We start from the raw sequence: 17,650 nt of genomic DNA on the forward strand, positions 1-17,650 counted from the left end.
GATTGAAGTTGCCTCCACCAATGGCATTCACTTGCTCACTAGAGTTAGAGGAAGAAGCAATAAGGCACTCTCCCTTAGGATGATGTCCACAACAATAAGCACAAGACATATGAGAATGTGTGTTTTGCATAGCATATACCCCTTGAGCTTGATTTAGCATCAATGCCTCAATCTTCTTTGCCATAATAGCCAAGGTAGACATAACTTCACCATCTCTACAACTTCCCCCTTGCTTTGGATTCCCCCTCACCGAGGACCAAGAGTTAGTGGTCTTGGCCACTTTATCAAGTAATTCCCGAGCCTCCTCTTGATTTTTGGTCATAAAAGAACCTCCCGCAACCGCATCAATAGTCTCTTTAGTATGCATGCACGCACAACCCATTATAGAAAGCTTGGTACACCACCCATTCCGGAAGAGCATGATTTGGGCAACTTCGAATAATTCCTTTAAAGCGCTCCCAAGCCTCATAAAATGATTCAATATCCTTTTGGGCAAAGGACATGATATCCGCCCTAATTTGCACCGCCTTGCCCGGAGGAAAGAATTTTGCCAAGAATTGCTCCACCATCTCATCCCAAGTGGTGATAGAATTTGGAGGCAAGGACATCAACCACCCCTTAGCCTTGTCCCTCAAAGAAAATGGGAATAACCTCAACAAGATAGCATCTTTAGAAGCTCCGTTAATCCTAAAAATAGTGCACACATGCAAGAAAAAGCGAAGATGGACGGTGGGCTCTTCATTAGGAAGACCATAGAAAACCACCGAATTAGAGATAATGTTGATGATAGCCGGCTTGATCTCAAAATTAGTAGCATTGATAGGAGGATAGCGGATGCTTGAAGGATTTGTGTCCCAAGTAGGCTTAGCACAATCCTCAAGAGAGCGAGGATCAAATTGCCTAGGAGGGTTTTCAACCGCTTCATCACCATTTCTTCCATTAGCACCTCCATCATTCACAATTAAAGCTCCACCAAGATCACCAACATTCCCCCTTCCTTGATTGTCTCCCATGCCTTCCATTTGATTATTAATAAGCTCCCGTCTAAGATTGTGAAGAGTCCTTTCAATCTCCAAATCAATAGCAATTAATTCTGGATTAATAGAACGTTTTCCCAAGCTCATACAAGAGAAAGAATTTCTGCAGAAAAATAAAAACCAATTAACACAATTGAAAACCTAATTTGACACAAAAAACAATTGCCTCAATCCCCGACAACGGTGCCAAAAACTTGATATGGATTTAATTGCAAGCGCACAAATCGCACAAGTAATAAAGAGGCGAGTAAATTATCGTTTCCACTAGGGATGTGTTGGCAATCAAGATCAATGTCAAACTAGTAACAACTATGCAAATTGAGGAAACGGATTCGAGATTGATTTTGTTTTTAAACTAAACTAAAGCAAAAGAACAAAGACAAATCAAACACAAGTATGAAACCAAGGACGGAAAGCACTAGGGTACTTAACGTCACCTCACCTATCCAATTCAATTCCCTTGGTCCCCTAATCCCTAATTCCTCTCTCTATAATGACAATCGATTTCCCAACCTATTCAATGTTCTATTCCTAGATACATCAAACATATTTTCAACATAAATCCCTGTTATTCCTAACAATCGGATTAATATATCAAAAACTCATTAAGAACTATGGAAATCATTTAGCGATTGCATAAGTCACAAACCTATATTCCTATGGTTCATGCACCCTATGTCATCTATGGCTCGAGGCAAACCCTAGATATCTCCTTCCGGTCTCAATCTAGGCAACAAATCAATTGCATGATGGCCAAACATTCAAAAGCATTAATCACACCCATAGACAATCAAGAGAGGGAGAGAAATCAAGAAATAAGGAGACCAAGTTTATTGAATCTTCAAGGTTTGGTTACATTAAGTCCCTAGTAAGAAATCTAGCCACTCATGGAAGCAAAATACTTCATTAAACAAAGGAAATCAACCATAGAAACTAGGATAGAAAAGGAGAGAGAAAACCCCCTTGTAGACCCTCTTCTTCTCCAAGCTCCAATGGTGGCTCCAAGCTCTCCAATGGTGGTAGAATGAAAACCCCCTCCAAGAACTCCCCCAAAACCCTATTTTATGCCCTTTTATACTTCCCCAAACTCTTATGTCGTTTTCAAAACAAGTTGGGGTCGTTTTGGCTTAAAAACAAGTGAATTCAGAACTTTTTCGTGAAACTGCGCGTGCTGGAGTAAAAATCTTCATTTTGCACTCTTTTCCTTCCTTTCTTGCCTTGACACCTACAATATGCAAATATAACTTTCTTAGGCAATATCAACTCTTAATCAACTCAAAATGAGATAAACTTATGTGTAAAAGATGCATAAGTGTATGTATATATTTGACATATCACTTTCTCTATTCTCTTGCCTCAAATCACTATTCTCTCTCCACATCTCGTTGAGGATTATGTCAGCTGCGCCACTACCGTGATGTCTTCATTCCATCCTCCTTTAAGGCCTTAAACCTTGCTCGATTTGAACTCTGGTTAATACCCGTCTCCATTGATTTCGAATCGAGTGTGGAAAGAAGATACTGTAAATCTCTCAATGAAAGCACCAAATTGAAGAGGACCCGATTTCCAGATCCATCAACAAGCAAAATCCAAACAATACAGAGTATCAAATAACTCCAAACAAGAACAATCAATGAAAATAAGGATAGATTTGGTTGAATAGAACTTATAGAAATAAGCTCTAATCCAAGCTCTAAGGCACTAGTCAAAGAATTTACCCTTGCCCTAGCCCAAGCAAATCGAGGCAAGAATACCCCAAAGAGCTGAAATCTAAATAAGAACATTGATCGGGGTTCATGCCTAACCCAAGAAAATCAAAGCAAGAATACTATGAAGTTTCGATCCTATTATTGGATTTTCCTTTGGCAGATGCGCCGCTACTATTTCTCTCTAGATAATACCTAATTCATATTATACAAGTTCGCTATTTATACCATCTAGGGTGACCTAGTGATTTGTAAAGCCAGCCCCTAGCTGGCACGCATCCTACTGACATGCGTCTTGCTCATCACACTTGCCTCGTCACACTTGCCTCATCAGCAACGCCTAAAGGCTCTTGTGCTCACCTTTTGCCAGACATGCCCAACGACGCCATAATGCTTCTAGGGTCTACTTTGACATTGGTGTTTTTGTCATTAATCTCTATTCTCATCAAAGAGTTTTCATAACTCGACTACTACAAGTAGTGTGGCAGAATTACAGAGCACTAATATTAATTTTGTTTATATAAACTATATGATGTAAAATATGTATATATATATATAAAGAGAAATTCTCGAGTCCAGACATCCGCAACTTAATAACTTGCGCACTCCATTTTTAAGTATTTTCAAAAGTGAAATGACAAGTGGGACGCACTGTTTTGGATCCCACATGTTTTAAATCAATGGTGAGATTGAGGTGCGTAAGTTAATATAACTTACGGGTATTCGCATAAGAGAATTCATGTATGTATATATATGTATATATGTATGTGTAGATATATATATATGAGTCCTTTCTGTCACTCCCAAAAGAACTGCCGCACCACCTAGATCAAACCCCAAATGCCCTCGACCGTCATCGGCCACCAGATTTGCCAGAAAAATCCCACAAATTCACAGAGTAAGCGTCTCTCTAATTTCATGATTTAGGTTCTAGTTACAAGTTCTCAACTGATGGCCATCGCCTAAGAAACTCCTCTCAAATTTCATGATTTGTAGGTATTGGGTTATTATCATTGTTGATGTGCGTTAGGGATTGGTTTCTGGTAATCTGGGTTTGGGGCTTGTTGGTGCTAATTTGGTCGTTGTCAATGGCTATATTGTGGGTATACTATGGGTTTTGGGCTTGTTTCTTCTGTGGTTTAGGCAGGGGCGGAGCCAGGATCTCAAACGAAATGGGCAAAAAAATTTGTCGGGCTTCGGGGGCAGCGTCCCTAAAATTTTTTTTAGGACTAAGTGTTGATTTAACATAATTTGTAGTTAAAAATACGCTATGTGATCCACTCAAAGTGTAGAGATAATAATAAGACAATTAAATCATCAATCTTTACAACGAAAACAATGGCTAATTCATATACTCAAATCGAATTACGAATCTACATTGGTTTTTGAGGATTTTGTTGATAGGTCAAAGTGAGTTTTCAAGGGTTTGAAGGATTTAGAATAAAAGAATGGGACGGATTTGGAAAAAAATATTTTTTAAAGGAAGAAGATTGAAAAATGGATAGTATATATGATATTTTCAACAAATTAAGGGGGGGAAATAGAAAAAATGGATAGTGTAAGGGTATTTCTCAAAAACTATGGGGGCAATTGCCCCCTTATCATGGGCATACCTCAATCCCTGGGTTTAGCGGATTGACGTTAGTTCAGATCATGGGTTTGCACAGAGTTAAATAGTTAGTGCGCAATGTAATTAGGGTGTGGGACAATGTAATTAGGGTGTGGGACAATGTAATTAGGTTTTGCAACTCATTTGATGAACAACTTGTGACCTGAATTTCTTGTTGCTTCATAACTAATTGTTAATGTAATGTAAATAACAAATTAGACCTATTTAAATTTGGCAAGTGCTTATTAAACTTGTTATTAAACATATAACAGTGGCTTGTTTAAACTTGGTTGGTTCTTATTATGCTGTCAATATAATTAGTTACACTATCAATATAATAAGCCTCTGGTGAGTAAACTTGACAGTGTTGACTTAAGTATTTTGGCAGAAGCTTATTACACTTTATATGTAAATGTTACTCTGTTAATGTGATAAGACACTTGTTATTAAACTTGGTATTGGTGTCTTAGTAAGCTTGGCAGAGTCTTATTACACTTTTAATGTAATTAATTACACTGTCAATGTAATAATCAAGTCTAAGAAAATTTGATTATTGCCTTGGTCTACTCAAAAACATCATGCTTCACGAGTTCACCCAGAAGATTTAGATATGATAAGTCTCAATGCTAGAGTATAGGACCGCATTTGCTCATGATCCCCACGAACCCCACCTTGAAGATGTAGATATGATAAGTCCTCACGCTAGTCATGTAGATCTGTTCATGACTCTCATGGCTTTGCTCTTACTCGATTACTTCTTCTCACCATCATCCTCATTAGAGAGCTCCTTCTCTGCTCTAGGTTCTTTTTGAGCAAGCGCAACTTGACTATATGAATGAAGTTGATTCGGTTGTTGCAACGATGAAAACTCTAGATCTTGTGAAATACATATTTATGCAGTTTGAAATAGGAAGAAAGAGCTGGAATGATGGAGAGAGAAGAAAAAGATAGATTAAATTTTAGAGGAGAGAGAACCAGGAAGAAGGATAGAGAAGAAAGAGAGATGAAAACTATTAGAGGAGAGAGAAACGTATCTACTATGGGTTCTTAATAAAGTTTGTTTGTTTTTTTATTAATCTATGTGGCTTGCCACATAGATTATGTAAGTTTATGGATGGGAAAATTATGTACATATATCATTTTGGTTTTAATATTTTTTCAACCCATACAACAAACATCCCACATCGAAAAATTGAAATTTTTTTTTACAACTATGACTCTTATAAATAAGATTTTATGTTCTCGTAAAAACTATTATTAAAAAAAATCCACTTAGGGACTCATTTTGGAGATTTCAAGTATTAGCTAAAATTTGATTTATAATTATCTTTAAACTAAATAGTTAATTTTAATTTTAAAAAGGTTATTTAAAAATTTAAATTATTTTTTGTGTAAAACCGATTTAATACTAGCTCAATATTGGTAATACCGGAAGGTTTAACCGATTTTGACCGGCATGGTTCAACTTAATATTTTAAGTTGAATCATGCGGGTGAGGGTTCTGGTACCCGATTTAATCGGTATCTATCCACTGGTATTTAAAAATTTCTTCCGAGATGATTTTCCTATTAAATATCCTATTAGATTTAAAATAATTCATATAAAAAATAAAGAAAATAAACGGAATGGCTGCCGATAACAAATACCATTCAAACAACCAATCGGTCAAAGCCACATGACCGGCCCCAAAAGTTTGACGCATACAGCAAATTAGGGATCGTAAAATTCTGTCCGGTCTGGACGGCCGAATTTGTCTGATCCGAATTGAAGGAAGTTTGAACATAAATATGTCCAAAATTTGGGTCCAAATAAAATTTTTTGTTCGGTTTAAAATCGAGTCCAAGTCCAAATACAAAAACCTTGTTTGATTTACTTGTCCGGACCCTAAGCCAAATTAGATTATCGCATGATTTATTTGTCTGGATTTAAATCAATCTTAGTTTGGTTAGGGATAGGGGTGGAGCCAAGATTTTAGACAAAGGGGGGCAAAAAAAATTAATATTTTAAATTAAATAAATAAAAAATATTATCAAAACATAAGCTCAAAAATGATAAATTAGAAACATATCAGATGAGTTAATGCCTATTTACATTGAAAGTTGGTAGTGGTAGACTCTTTCTACGCATTCTTATGTTTTGTTAATGTTGCATGATCACCTCATCATCAATGCCATTAAATATGTCTTTCTCAACATATGTAATCAAACTATCTGTCATCCATTAATCTCCCATCTAATTACGCAATCGATTCTTAACAATCTTCTTAGCAGAAAAAGATCTCTCAACATAAAATTAAGGCTAAAGTAATGAGCCTATATACCAATTGATACAAAATATCACTCTTTGTCTTTATCATCTTTTCAGCAAGATTGCTTATTCCTATCAAGTTCAAGAACTCACTTTCGACTTCACATCAATAGTATATATCTCCAACTGATTATCAAGAGCATCGAGTTGTATTTCTGAGAACTCATTTGAATAAAACTAAGCAAAACAAAGTATTTTCTCCATGTCAAAATCTGAGAATAAATCATTCGGACTCAAGCAAGCAAGACATAAAAGCAACTCAGTACTCACTTCATTGAATCGATTGTTAAGCTCTTGAAGTTGTAAATCAATGATAATATTAAACAAATGAACCCAATAACGATGCATGTTTGTCACTTTTTCAACATTACGTCGTGACCATCCCCGAGCAACAAAAAAATCATCCACGTTAAGCATTTCTATAGCATGCTTGCTACAAAAAAAAATGAAACTTCATCTAGCAAATTGTTTCACCCATCATCTCGCATCAATTGTAGACGTGCCTTGGCTACTTTCCTTGCAAAGTTTGCTTAAAATCATGTGTCCGAGGTTGACAAGGACCTTGTTGCAAATCTCTTCTTCGAATTTCTTCTCGTATGTTGGGATGATATGTTTTGATTGGTTTGCGTAATCCATGATGAACTATATTACTATAAGATTTTATGCATCAATGTCATACTCAATACAACTCCTTTTAGCACTAGGAAGTTCCCTACTACTATCATTTTAGCACTAGGAAAGTTTATCTACACACCATAAAAGTACCATTTTTACACAACTTTTTGAACATGATAAGTTTATACCAAAAAATTATAAGTCTACACACAAAATTGTAGAGAAAAGACCAATTTACCCTTGATGTGTAAAATATTAAAAATTCTATTGTTAAGTTTACACACACATTGTATACAAATGACATATACACTTACACATAGTGATATTACTGCTAAGCTCACTCTGGCACTCTCACATACTATTAACAATTCTCAGGTATTATTAATACACACCCAGATGCCAGATCTTGTTTTTTCAAGCCTATGTTTCTTTAAATTGAAAAAAGCATGATGATTTAAAGGTTCAATTTCTATATGAGTGCTAGAGGAAACAGCGGGAAACTGGCCCACCATCTATTGATGAAAAATTTTAATTGATCAACTGAAGCAAACATTTGGGTTATTATTGATTTGCATGGATGGTACAACAAACTATACAGAGATGAAGTGGTGGCAGAGTGGAAGAAAGTGAAGGGAAAGATGTCTCTCCAAGTTCACTGTCACATAAGTGGAGGCCATTTCGTTCATGGAGATGGAAATTTATTTGTTCAACAACTAGCCCGAATTATAGGAGGCTTTGTTTGGGTGTATTTTCATTCTAACATTCCAGAATTCAACAAGGCAGAGCTAGAAGACAGTCAATATCAAGGTCAAACAGTCGGAAATTGTGTAGATCGAGGAAAGACTATTGATTTATAAATCTCTATAATATGTATATTACTTCTAAAAATCTCTCAAATCAAACAATATCCATAAAGTAATTGTTACATAGCATTAGTGAGTATGTATAATTGTACTCGATTTGCTGATTTTATGTTGAAAATTGTTAAAATGAAAATCAGCAAACCAGGTTTGATTTTCTCTCCAGAAATTGTTTGGGTCGTGTTATTTTTCTTCCAAAAAAATGACAGGCACGTGTTGTTTTTCTTCCAGAAAAATGACAGGGCCTTGTTGTTTTTCTTCAACAGCCTGTGTTGTTTTTTGAGAAAAAAGATATTCTATTGTTGTTTTATTTTCTCTGAAAAATTTTAGTGTAAACTTAGTAGTTTCTAATTAAATATGTAAAAATTATTTATTTTAAATTGTTAGTTTAAGCGTTAATATATAATTTTATACAAGGATATTTATGTAAACTAAAAAAAATTAAAAAGTGATGTAAATATAATGTTTTTATGGTGTGTCGATAAAATTTCCCAAAACAATTTATAACAATTCTATCATATTTGAAACTACAATTTTTCTAGCAAGCTTAGACCAAACTCATTCAACATTTCTTTTTTTTTTTGAAAGAAAATCTGTATACTATTAAGAAATGTGCGGCAGCAAGTATGCCAATACAACTTCCTGAAGCCAATAAGGCTCATGTGATGCACTCCAAGTACATGGAATTGAATTTAGCAATGCAATGAGCAACAAAATTACATCTCCGCAGACGAAACATGACTTGAAACCCATGAAGGCACCCACCCATATTTCAAATATCTTCGATCACCCTACCATCCTCATTAAGCCTGATCTCCTTGGCTCGAAACTTGGCTCAGAAATGAATGAAATGCCAGAATGTAACGCTTGATTGATGAACAAAGATGTACATTGAGGTTGGAAATCAAGAGCGGGTAAGAACAAAGCTTGAGAATAAGAATATCAACAAGAATGCTTGAGAGCTTGAGCATTTGAGAGCTTGAAAGTTTGAATACTTGAGAGTTTAAGCCGATGGGCTGAAATTTGTATTTGTTTGATATGTGTGTTGTCCTCTTCTCTTCTTGCTTTTATACTGCATCAATACCTCCATGTAAGCTAGAACTTCGCCCATATCAGCTAGAAAAATGGTCATAATTGTCATGGCTGCAGTGGCCCAAAATTCACTCCATTATGCTCCATCTTCTTCAACCATCTCTTTTGGAAGCTCCATGTATCCAGAAACTCTCTCCATGCTGTTGAATTCATGTAGAAAATAGGCAACTAAGCAACCAATCACCTTGTAGATAGGAACAAACCCATGTTTGTATGAACAACCCAATAATTGATCTTATCTCCATGATTTTGCACCTAATTTGGGCCAGATAAACAACTTAATTGATGGCCCAAATATTGCAACTAAACTCAGTCCAAATAGACCTCACTCTGTCCAGCCCGTGCGACCAGACTACAACCTAACCTCCAATGCGTCTGTCAAGCCCATACTCTGACCTTAGCCCGACCCATAAGCCTGCACAAATATGGTGTAAACATTTGCCCCCCGCGCCAATCAGGTTGAGATCTCATCCTGAATTGGTGTAGACAACTCAAATTTCAAACTGATCATATTTACTGCAACCTCATCCGTTTGCAGCTTTTTAGATCAACTCAGATGCTCTAGCATTAAAGATTTCTCTTGAGCCCTAGACTCTTCCACCTAGAAAACCCTTCTAGAAAAACCTATCACACTCGAAACCCTAAGACTTCAAGATTTCCTCTTTCTCTCTTCATTTCAACCATGGCCGCCTCTTCTCGTGAACCAGTCTCCCAAGACATTTACCTCCCTACAACCTTGAGCAACGCAAACCCTTCCACGCCCTTGGCCTTCAAAGACACAAAGGAAATCCCTTTTCGTCATTCTTCTATGGTTTCCATTATTAAACCTCGCGCTTGGTCCAAGCCCTTTGATAACTGGGAAGAATGGATCGATCGTCTGGCTCCCACTTTTGTTGATTTTTGGCCTTCAGAAGGGATCGACCGCCTGATTGCTTTATCAAGGATAGAGGGCCCTTTTGAGGAAAACCTACTGAATGCCCTAAGCTGCTTTTGGTCCAGGTCCTGCAACTCCATCCCATTTCACTACGGTCCTATGTCTGTCACTCTTCGAGATGTCACTGCACTTACTATTCTACCAGTCATTGGACAAGATGTTCTTCACCTGATTGCTGCTCCAATTGACCCAGAGTTCCAACTCTCCAATTTCGTCCTAAAGTGTAATTCTTACTACAAAGCAAGAACCTACTTTTTTGATGACCCAGGTATTGAAGAACACGTAGCTTTCCTATGGTGTTTCCTCTACCGTTTTGTTTTCTGTGGGTCAGCCAACCAACCCACCAAGGAATATCTTCCAATTGTACAAGCCCTTGCCCAAGGCACACACATTGCCCTAGGCTCAATGTTACAAGCCCGTTTCTACCTTGCTATGGCCAATTTGACTCACCCTTTGCCAGGTTTCAATCCTCCAAATAGTGGCACCTTATGATTGTTACCCCTCTAGGCTTTACATTATTTCCCAGAACTTCCTTCTGCGACATACGTCCCCCTGCTAGCTGCTTTTCCTATGATGAACTCATGGCCACTTACACCTGTGATCGTTCCTTTGACTTCGTCTTTTCTTTTCTGTACAACATGCCTGCTGACCGGCCAAGCCATCTGTTTTATTGATTCTCTCAAAGAATTGGCCCTGACTGGCTTGACTTTCCTGTGGTTGACTCCAACATAAACCATGCTGCAATCAAACCAGTCTGGACCAGTTTCCTGCTATGCAGATATCTTCACCTTAGAGTTACCTTATCTCATCCACGAAATCCCACTTGTAGCCTGGAACTGTACATTCCTCAATACTGGGCCCGTCAGTTTGGTTTTTCTCAAGGCATTCCCGAATTACCTCCCAAGCTCTTCAACCCCCTGGTCACCCACGGGTATCCATCACTTCCAAGAATATCATCATTGAACACCAAATCCTGAATGACCAAATGCCAAATTTCTTCTCCTTTACAGTACCTCCACATAGACCTTCAAGAGGCAAAACCTTTCAATTCTGGTGGCAAAAGCAAGCAATTTGTGCATCCTCGAGTCAGCCCTGATTCCTCTCCTCATGTCTCCAAAGACGTACTGTTGGATTCTGGTAACGAGGCCTTTGCTACTCAATTTGTCTCTCCATTCAGTCTCAATCGTCCTATTAAGAAAGAAAATATTGACCTACCAACACTCTTCCAAGCTGATCCTCTTTGCTCTGTGCATCCTCGAGCCAGCCTTGTCTCACAGGCATGCAGCCATTCTCTAACCTTACCCATGCTGAATTTCTTGATATTAATCCGCATATTGTATTTGTAGGCTTTCGGAAATGATGTCCCTCTTCGCATTATCAAGACAGTGAACCTTGAGGAATTTGAGGACCTGTTAAGTTGTCTAGACTTTGAATGTCTTTTTGCTTCTTCACCCCTGAAATAGTTCCTGTTGGCCCTCCAATCGAAGAAGAGGTTCAAGCTGCGACCATGTTTTTGAAGGAAAACTTGACCACTGACCTGTCGACCATGACAGCTGAAGTTTTTGACACCTGCTTGAACGCTGCAAGGGTATTGCTTCATGATCCTAATCTAAGGGCTCCATTCAGTGACCAGCTACTACGCCTTACCAATGAACTGCCTGGCATGATCTCCTCTTTCTAGTGCTTATCTAGAGAGAATTCCAGCTTGACTGAAGGATTGGATTAGTTTTCCAAACTCAGTAAGCAAGCTAAGGACTTGAGAGCAGGAATTGAAGCTTCTCGTATTAAGGATGCCAATTGGTGCCAGACCATTCTTAACCAATAGGAAACAATTGTAGGATTGCAGTAATAGATTGAAGAATTGAAGCAATCTTTTGACTTGAAGGAAAAGACCGACGATTTGACTGCTATAAGACTAGTGGATACAACAAGGTTGAAGCTTGTAGCTGATCAAATCTGGTCTTTCTATGCTGCAATCCAAAAAGGAAGTGCCCAACAGCAACAGATACAACAACAATTAACAACTCTTTCTGCACAGTGGATAGCCGTTAAATCCCTTGATTTCCCTGCATGAACAATTTATTTCTATATTTTGGATAACTGTAATAATCTTTCCAAACCATAGTCGGTTTGTATGCTGGTTGACCGGACCTCTATTTTGAGGTCCTAATACTATCTAATTAGGAGGTTCTAGTGCTTATAGTAATTCATTTGTGTTCAAATAAAGTAATTTTACCCTTATACATGTTTCCCGTTGGTTCTGCAGGAAATCGGGCTTAAATGACTGAATTGGGCACTTTTTGCTGTGAGGTGTCGGGACTTAGATTATGAAGATATTCTTGAAGACTACAAGCTCCAACGGTACACTAATCTATGGCCGAGATTGAATTGTTTTGAATTATGAATGGATTAGATTACAACAAGACTTGAAGGTTTAAGATGATCATTTAAAGGTGAATCCAATGGTTGTGCATAAGATAACATTCTTGCTTGCAATTTTTGACTTAAAAGAAGATCTTACTTGATTTTTGGAGTCAAAGATGGCTGCAAGTTGCTACACATTTAAAAGGAAATTGTTGGAGATACCAATGCCAAGATTTGGTGCAAGTTTGATCAAATGGTCAAAGATGACAAAATTGTTGGAGATACCAAGGTCAAGATTTGGTGCAAGTTTAATCAAATGGTCAAAGATGGCTGCAAGTGCACATGACAACTCAAATCTTGCAAAGCTAGACTTGGAAAATAATGCAAGTGCAACGGCTACATATTGCAAGGTTGAGATTTAATGATCTATTCATTCAATGGCCAAGATTTGCACATGTAATTGAAGGTCGAGATTTGAAGATGGAAAAAGATCCAATGGTGGAAATCACAAGAGCTTGGAATCAGACCTTGTTCGGACAAAGTTGGAGGCATGAAGCGTCCAAACACCTACGGCGAATCTGCAATTTTCTACACCGAAATTTCAAGGGCATTTGGGGTAAATCATGTATGTAACCAATGGGAAACAATTTTATAAGGGTAGTTAGGTATTTTCTATTGTAAAAAGAGAAGAAAACCCTAAGATTTGGCTGGCTTCCGATTATTATTCATTGACTTCTCCAAGATGAAGCCACCATAGGAGTAGTGTAGATCTAGTTTCTCTCTCTAAGTTTTCTTTGTTGTTTTTTTTTGGTGCTTTCTCTTGATTTTGTATAAACTCTGATTTAGATGACAATAGATTGGATGTTTATTGCAACAATCATGAGTGGCTAAGTTCTCTTTCTAGTTTCTAGTCCCAAACGGTGGGTGCTCGGTTTCGATTACTTAAGGTATGCTCAAAGAATCGTAGCTTCGATTTCTCTCTTTTAATTTCGTGATAGTTGTGTGATTGGATCTATGGGAATGACATATTTGCTTGTATTCTTGGATTGTCTAGTCTAGGGATTGCATCTAATGTGTTCGATTGAGAATTGTTAAACCCATTGCATGATTTCCTTAATTAATTGAGTTTTTCATTGCATAGCTATTAATTATGTGTATTGATGATGGGGTTTTGGGTTAAATTAGGAATGTGCATGGGAGAGTTATGGTTAATTGATCTTTGAGTGTGAAACTAGGGTGTTAGCCAAGCCAAGCCCCAAGGGGGAATATTAATTCATAATATTAGGTGCTTATCCCTTTGCGTTCATCGTAGATTAAGAGACCCGATGGCCTACATGTATGAATTGAAGTCTTATAACCCAATTCTCTTTGCATATGCATGATTGATAGTATCACACAATGCATTGTGTATGGTTGTGTGTGTTTGCAATGATACCTTGAGTATGAGAACCGAGTAGCCACCGGGACGGACTAGAGACTAGGTTTTTAATTAATTGTTTTAAATCCAATTTGTGCTTACTTTGATTATAAAATCGCTCATGCTACCGAGTCATTCGGCCCATTTCTTTTACTTGCTTTAATTTGATATTCATTGTGTTTATTAGTGTTAGCTAGTCATTTGCATATCATTCACTTCAAATTTGCATTGCTTCCTCGTGGATCGATACCGGACTCACCGGTTTATTACTTGACGATACCCTACACTTGGGGTAAGTACACACACACACTTTGGTGTCGGTCAAGTTTTTGGCGCCGTTGCCGGGGAAGCGAGTGTCAAAGACGGAGTTGGGTGGCTTGTAGATGCTAGCTTTATGCTATTAAACACCATCAAATAAGGAAGGAGCACGGTCACGCTTCAAGGGTAACTTCGTTCCTCCCTTTTACTTGCTTTGTAGTGTAGTCGATTTAGTGTAGTTGCTGAAAAAAAAAAAAAAAAAAAAAATTTTGTGAGGAGAACTTGACGGATGGGGCTAACTTAGATTCCTGTGGGCGATGGATGCCACCTTGTTTGCTGCTTGGTAGTGATACGTTGTTTGAGAGAGCTTTGTGCATTTTTATTTTTATCACTACTTGCTACATCTTGGTGTGTTATTGTTCCTAAGGTTGATTGTCATTCTATTCCTATCTTTGCTCTTGTTCTTGCTTGATATTGTTATTGGTTGTTCATTAATTGAAAAAAAATAAAAATAATAATAAATAAAAAAAAAATCTTGTGTTACTTGACGTGGTTGATTGCTACTTTTGTGTGTTACTTGCTATTGTTCCTTGCCATCATGTCTCAACCTAGAGATAATGTTAGTGGGCATGGGTCTAATAGAGATGGGATAAGTGGTGATATAAATGTGAGTGATGCGGGGAGTGTACGTGGGGGTGATATGAATCTTGATGCATTGCGTCGTCTTTTGCAACATGTGAATATTGATGAGTTGATGAATCCGGTGCAAGGGCAAGATGTCCAAATTGGCAATGCCCAAAATTTGCAAAATGTTCAAGTTGAGCATGCTTTGCAAAATGCACCTCAACCACTTCAACAAGACAATGCGGCGCAATTTGCCCCACAAAATGTCCACCCACCTATGTATTATCAAATGCCACAAGTGCCACAATATGCTCCATTGGGACAAAATTTACATGCACCTCCTCCTTTTGACTACATTCATGCACATGAGTACCAACCCTTTAGGCAAGCACAATCTTCACACCAATGTATAGCTCCACCATCTTACCAACCATGCACCCCACCCCAAGAGAGATCACTTGAGGATACGCTTCAAATATTCATGGAAGCTCAATTGGAGGTTAATCAAAGGAGATTTGAATTTCGTGAGCAAACCAATAGAGCCTTGGAAGATTTAAGAAGCCAATTGACAAAGATCACTCAAACATTAGAATTTCAATTCGAAACTTCAAGTGAGGGGTTGGATGTGCAAGAACAAGAACAACCCATCATTACCTCAGGGAGTGGGATAGTAATTGACAATACCATGACTCCTAAGGTAAGTGAGGATGAGAAATTAGTGGAAGAAGTGGGTGGTGAGGTGAAAAATGTTGTAGTTGGAGATAGATCATGTCGAGACAAGGATAATTATCAAGTTCAAAAGGTTGAGGAAAAGAGCGAAGAGAAGAGAAATGAAGAGAAAGAGGAGAACAAAGTGAGACCAAAAGGGAATGAGTTACACCTTGGGAGGGCAATTGAGTACATCCCTAAGCTTTATATTCAGTCTTATGTTGAGGATAAATTAGAGATGACACTTGCAAAGAATTCATTTGAGGGTGTGCTAGTTTTGATTAAGAAAGGTAGTCGACTTTTGATTGAGGGAGATATTATGAAAAAAGTTTTGAAGTTCTTGACTATTTATAGTGTAGAACATTTGCCCCTTCATTTAGGAGCATTAGAGACCTTCCCAATCAAAGTCGGTGCATACCAAGTGCATCCTCAAGAATTGACAACGTTACCTTTTGCAAGTGGATTTAAAGAATCCTCTAAACATCATGTCACACATAAAATATTTACCAAAATTAGAAAAGTGTGGCATCCCAAACCACGATTAAAATTCTTTTTAGGTGAGTTTGGAGAAAAGGGGACCGAATCATGTGTGGTTCGTCATGTTCCTCAAAGTGGGAGTAGTGATTTTGAGGATGTTCTTGGGATCTCAAGGATCCCATCCCTCTCTTGTGTTATGGTTGATCCACTTTTGTACATATATGTTTAGGATTGGTTTAGAGATCACTTTTATTTTTGTGTATCTCGTATGCTCAAAATCCATTTCACAATTTTTGCTCCTTGTGCACTTATTCAAGTTGGGGGGTGAGAATTGTGACATGGTTGTGTGTTATGTTTTGATTTTTTTTACCCTTTAATTTTGGTGTGTTTTTATATGTTCACAATGCATTTCACAATTTGTTCTTGCCTTGTTTTCCATTCTTGACATTGGGGACAATATCTCATTTAAGTTGGGGGGTGAGGGAATTGTGAATTCATTGTGAAACTTGCTTTATTTTGGTGTGCTTTTGTGAATATCAAAAATTTTTAAAAAAAAAAAAAAATTCTTGTTGTGTCATGCTTGGATAGTGTGGTTGGTATTAACTTTTTCAGGATATGCTTCGTTTCTCATGATTCCGATCACTTTTGAAGAGTATGGTATGATTTCCTACCCTCTATCCTACTGTGTTGTGCTTTGTTGTTCATACATGCTAGATGGACTTTAGGAAGGGAAGGGTAGATGCTTTTGAGATTCACTACCAATTTCAACATTAATTTATTATTCTTGTTCGAACATGCAAGTGTAGAGTAGGTTTCTTGATTTCTTTTGTGAAGTCGATGCATGTGATTGAGTGGGATGACTATAATCAATTTCTCTTGGAATGATTGAGACCTAGTTTGATATAGAATTGTGTAGTTGAGCAGACATCTTGGCATTGAAGCATTTGTATGACTGCGTTTTTTGGATTCTTTTGTCTGAAAATTACCTTTTTACCCTTCTCATTCTTTTGAACCATTCTTCATTGATATACATTGGGTTTTGGGTGATGCTCTTCATTGATATTCATTTGACATCCTATGAGCGTGTTATTCAATAGCTTTGCAAATACTATATTTGATTACTGAGAAGTGTGATTTTTGTATTTGCCACTTGCTTGTGAACTTAGGATTGAAGGATTCACTAAGTTGAGAGATTTGAGCTTAGCCTATTCATTTGTGAGTGATTATAAGCCCCAAATTTCTTTAAGCCTCTTGATTTCACTTACAAGCCTTGTGTGAGCTATTTTCCCAAATATTTCCCATCTTTGGTTGCAAGGTTGAGTAGGAGCTTGAAAAATAAATCGGTAGTGATATTACCCCTCCTTATTATGAGAAAAAAAAAATTATGAGGGTTGTTGTATAAATGATGTTATATTCAAAAAAAAAAGAAAAAAAGAAGAAGAAGGAGTCTGCAATAAAGTTAATCCTTTGTGTGTAAAGGATGAGAAGTGTTTGAATTTGTGGTACAATGGAAGGGGTGACAAAATGAGAATTTAGCTCACATGTTTGAACTTAACCTTGCAACTTGTCATCTAGATCCAAATTCTTCCTACCTTGTCTCATTGCCACATTACAACCCATTTAACCTTTTGATGAATTTGAT

At 37.4% G+C, this 17,650-nt stretch overlaps 1 protein-coding gene and 1 non-coding gene across 2 annotated transcripts; both read left to right on the forward strand.

Annotated features, from left to right (window-relative positions):
* Positions 1–414: 414 nt before the first annotated feature.
* Positions 415–520, forward strand: LOC119981584. The gene has a single exon (XR_005464190.1). It is a non-coding gene; the product is annotated as a small nucleolar RNA R71 (small nucleolar RNA).
* Positions 521–7,571: 7,051 nt separating this feature from the next.
* On the forward strand, positions 7,572–8,131 carry LOC119980726 (magnesium dechelatase SGR1, chloroplastic-like). Its single transcript, XM_038823521.1, has 2 exons — positions 7,572–7,649; positions 7,844–8,131. Exons 1-2 carry the CDS (start codon positions 7,572–7,574, stop codon positions 8,129–8,131), a joined length of 366 nt encoding a protein of 121 aa, XP_038679449.1.
* The last annotated feature ends 9,519 nt before the right edge of the window (positions 8,132–17,650 follow it).

The sequence above is a fragment of the Tripterygium wilfordii genome, chromosome 16 (genome assembly GCF_013401445.1).
Source record: "Tripterygium wilfordii isolate XIE 37 chromosome 16, ASM1340144v1, whole genome shotgun sequence".
NCBI classification, from domain to species: Eukaryota; Viridiplantae; Streptophyta; class Magnoliopsida; order Celastrales; family Celastraceae; genus Tripterygium; species Tripterygium wilfordii.

Coding starts and splice junctions, on each gene's coding strand:
- LOC119980726 (XM_038823521.1), top strand. CDS start 7,572: ATGACATATACACTTACACATAGTGATATTACTGCTAAGCTCACTCTG. Junction 7,650..7,843: donor ATACTATTAACAATTCTCAG/GTATTATTAATA, acceptor GTTATTATTGAT/TTGCATGGATGGTACAACAA.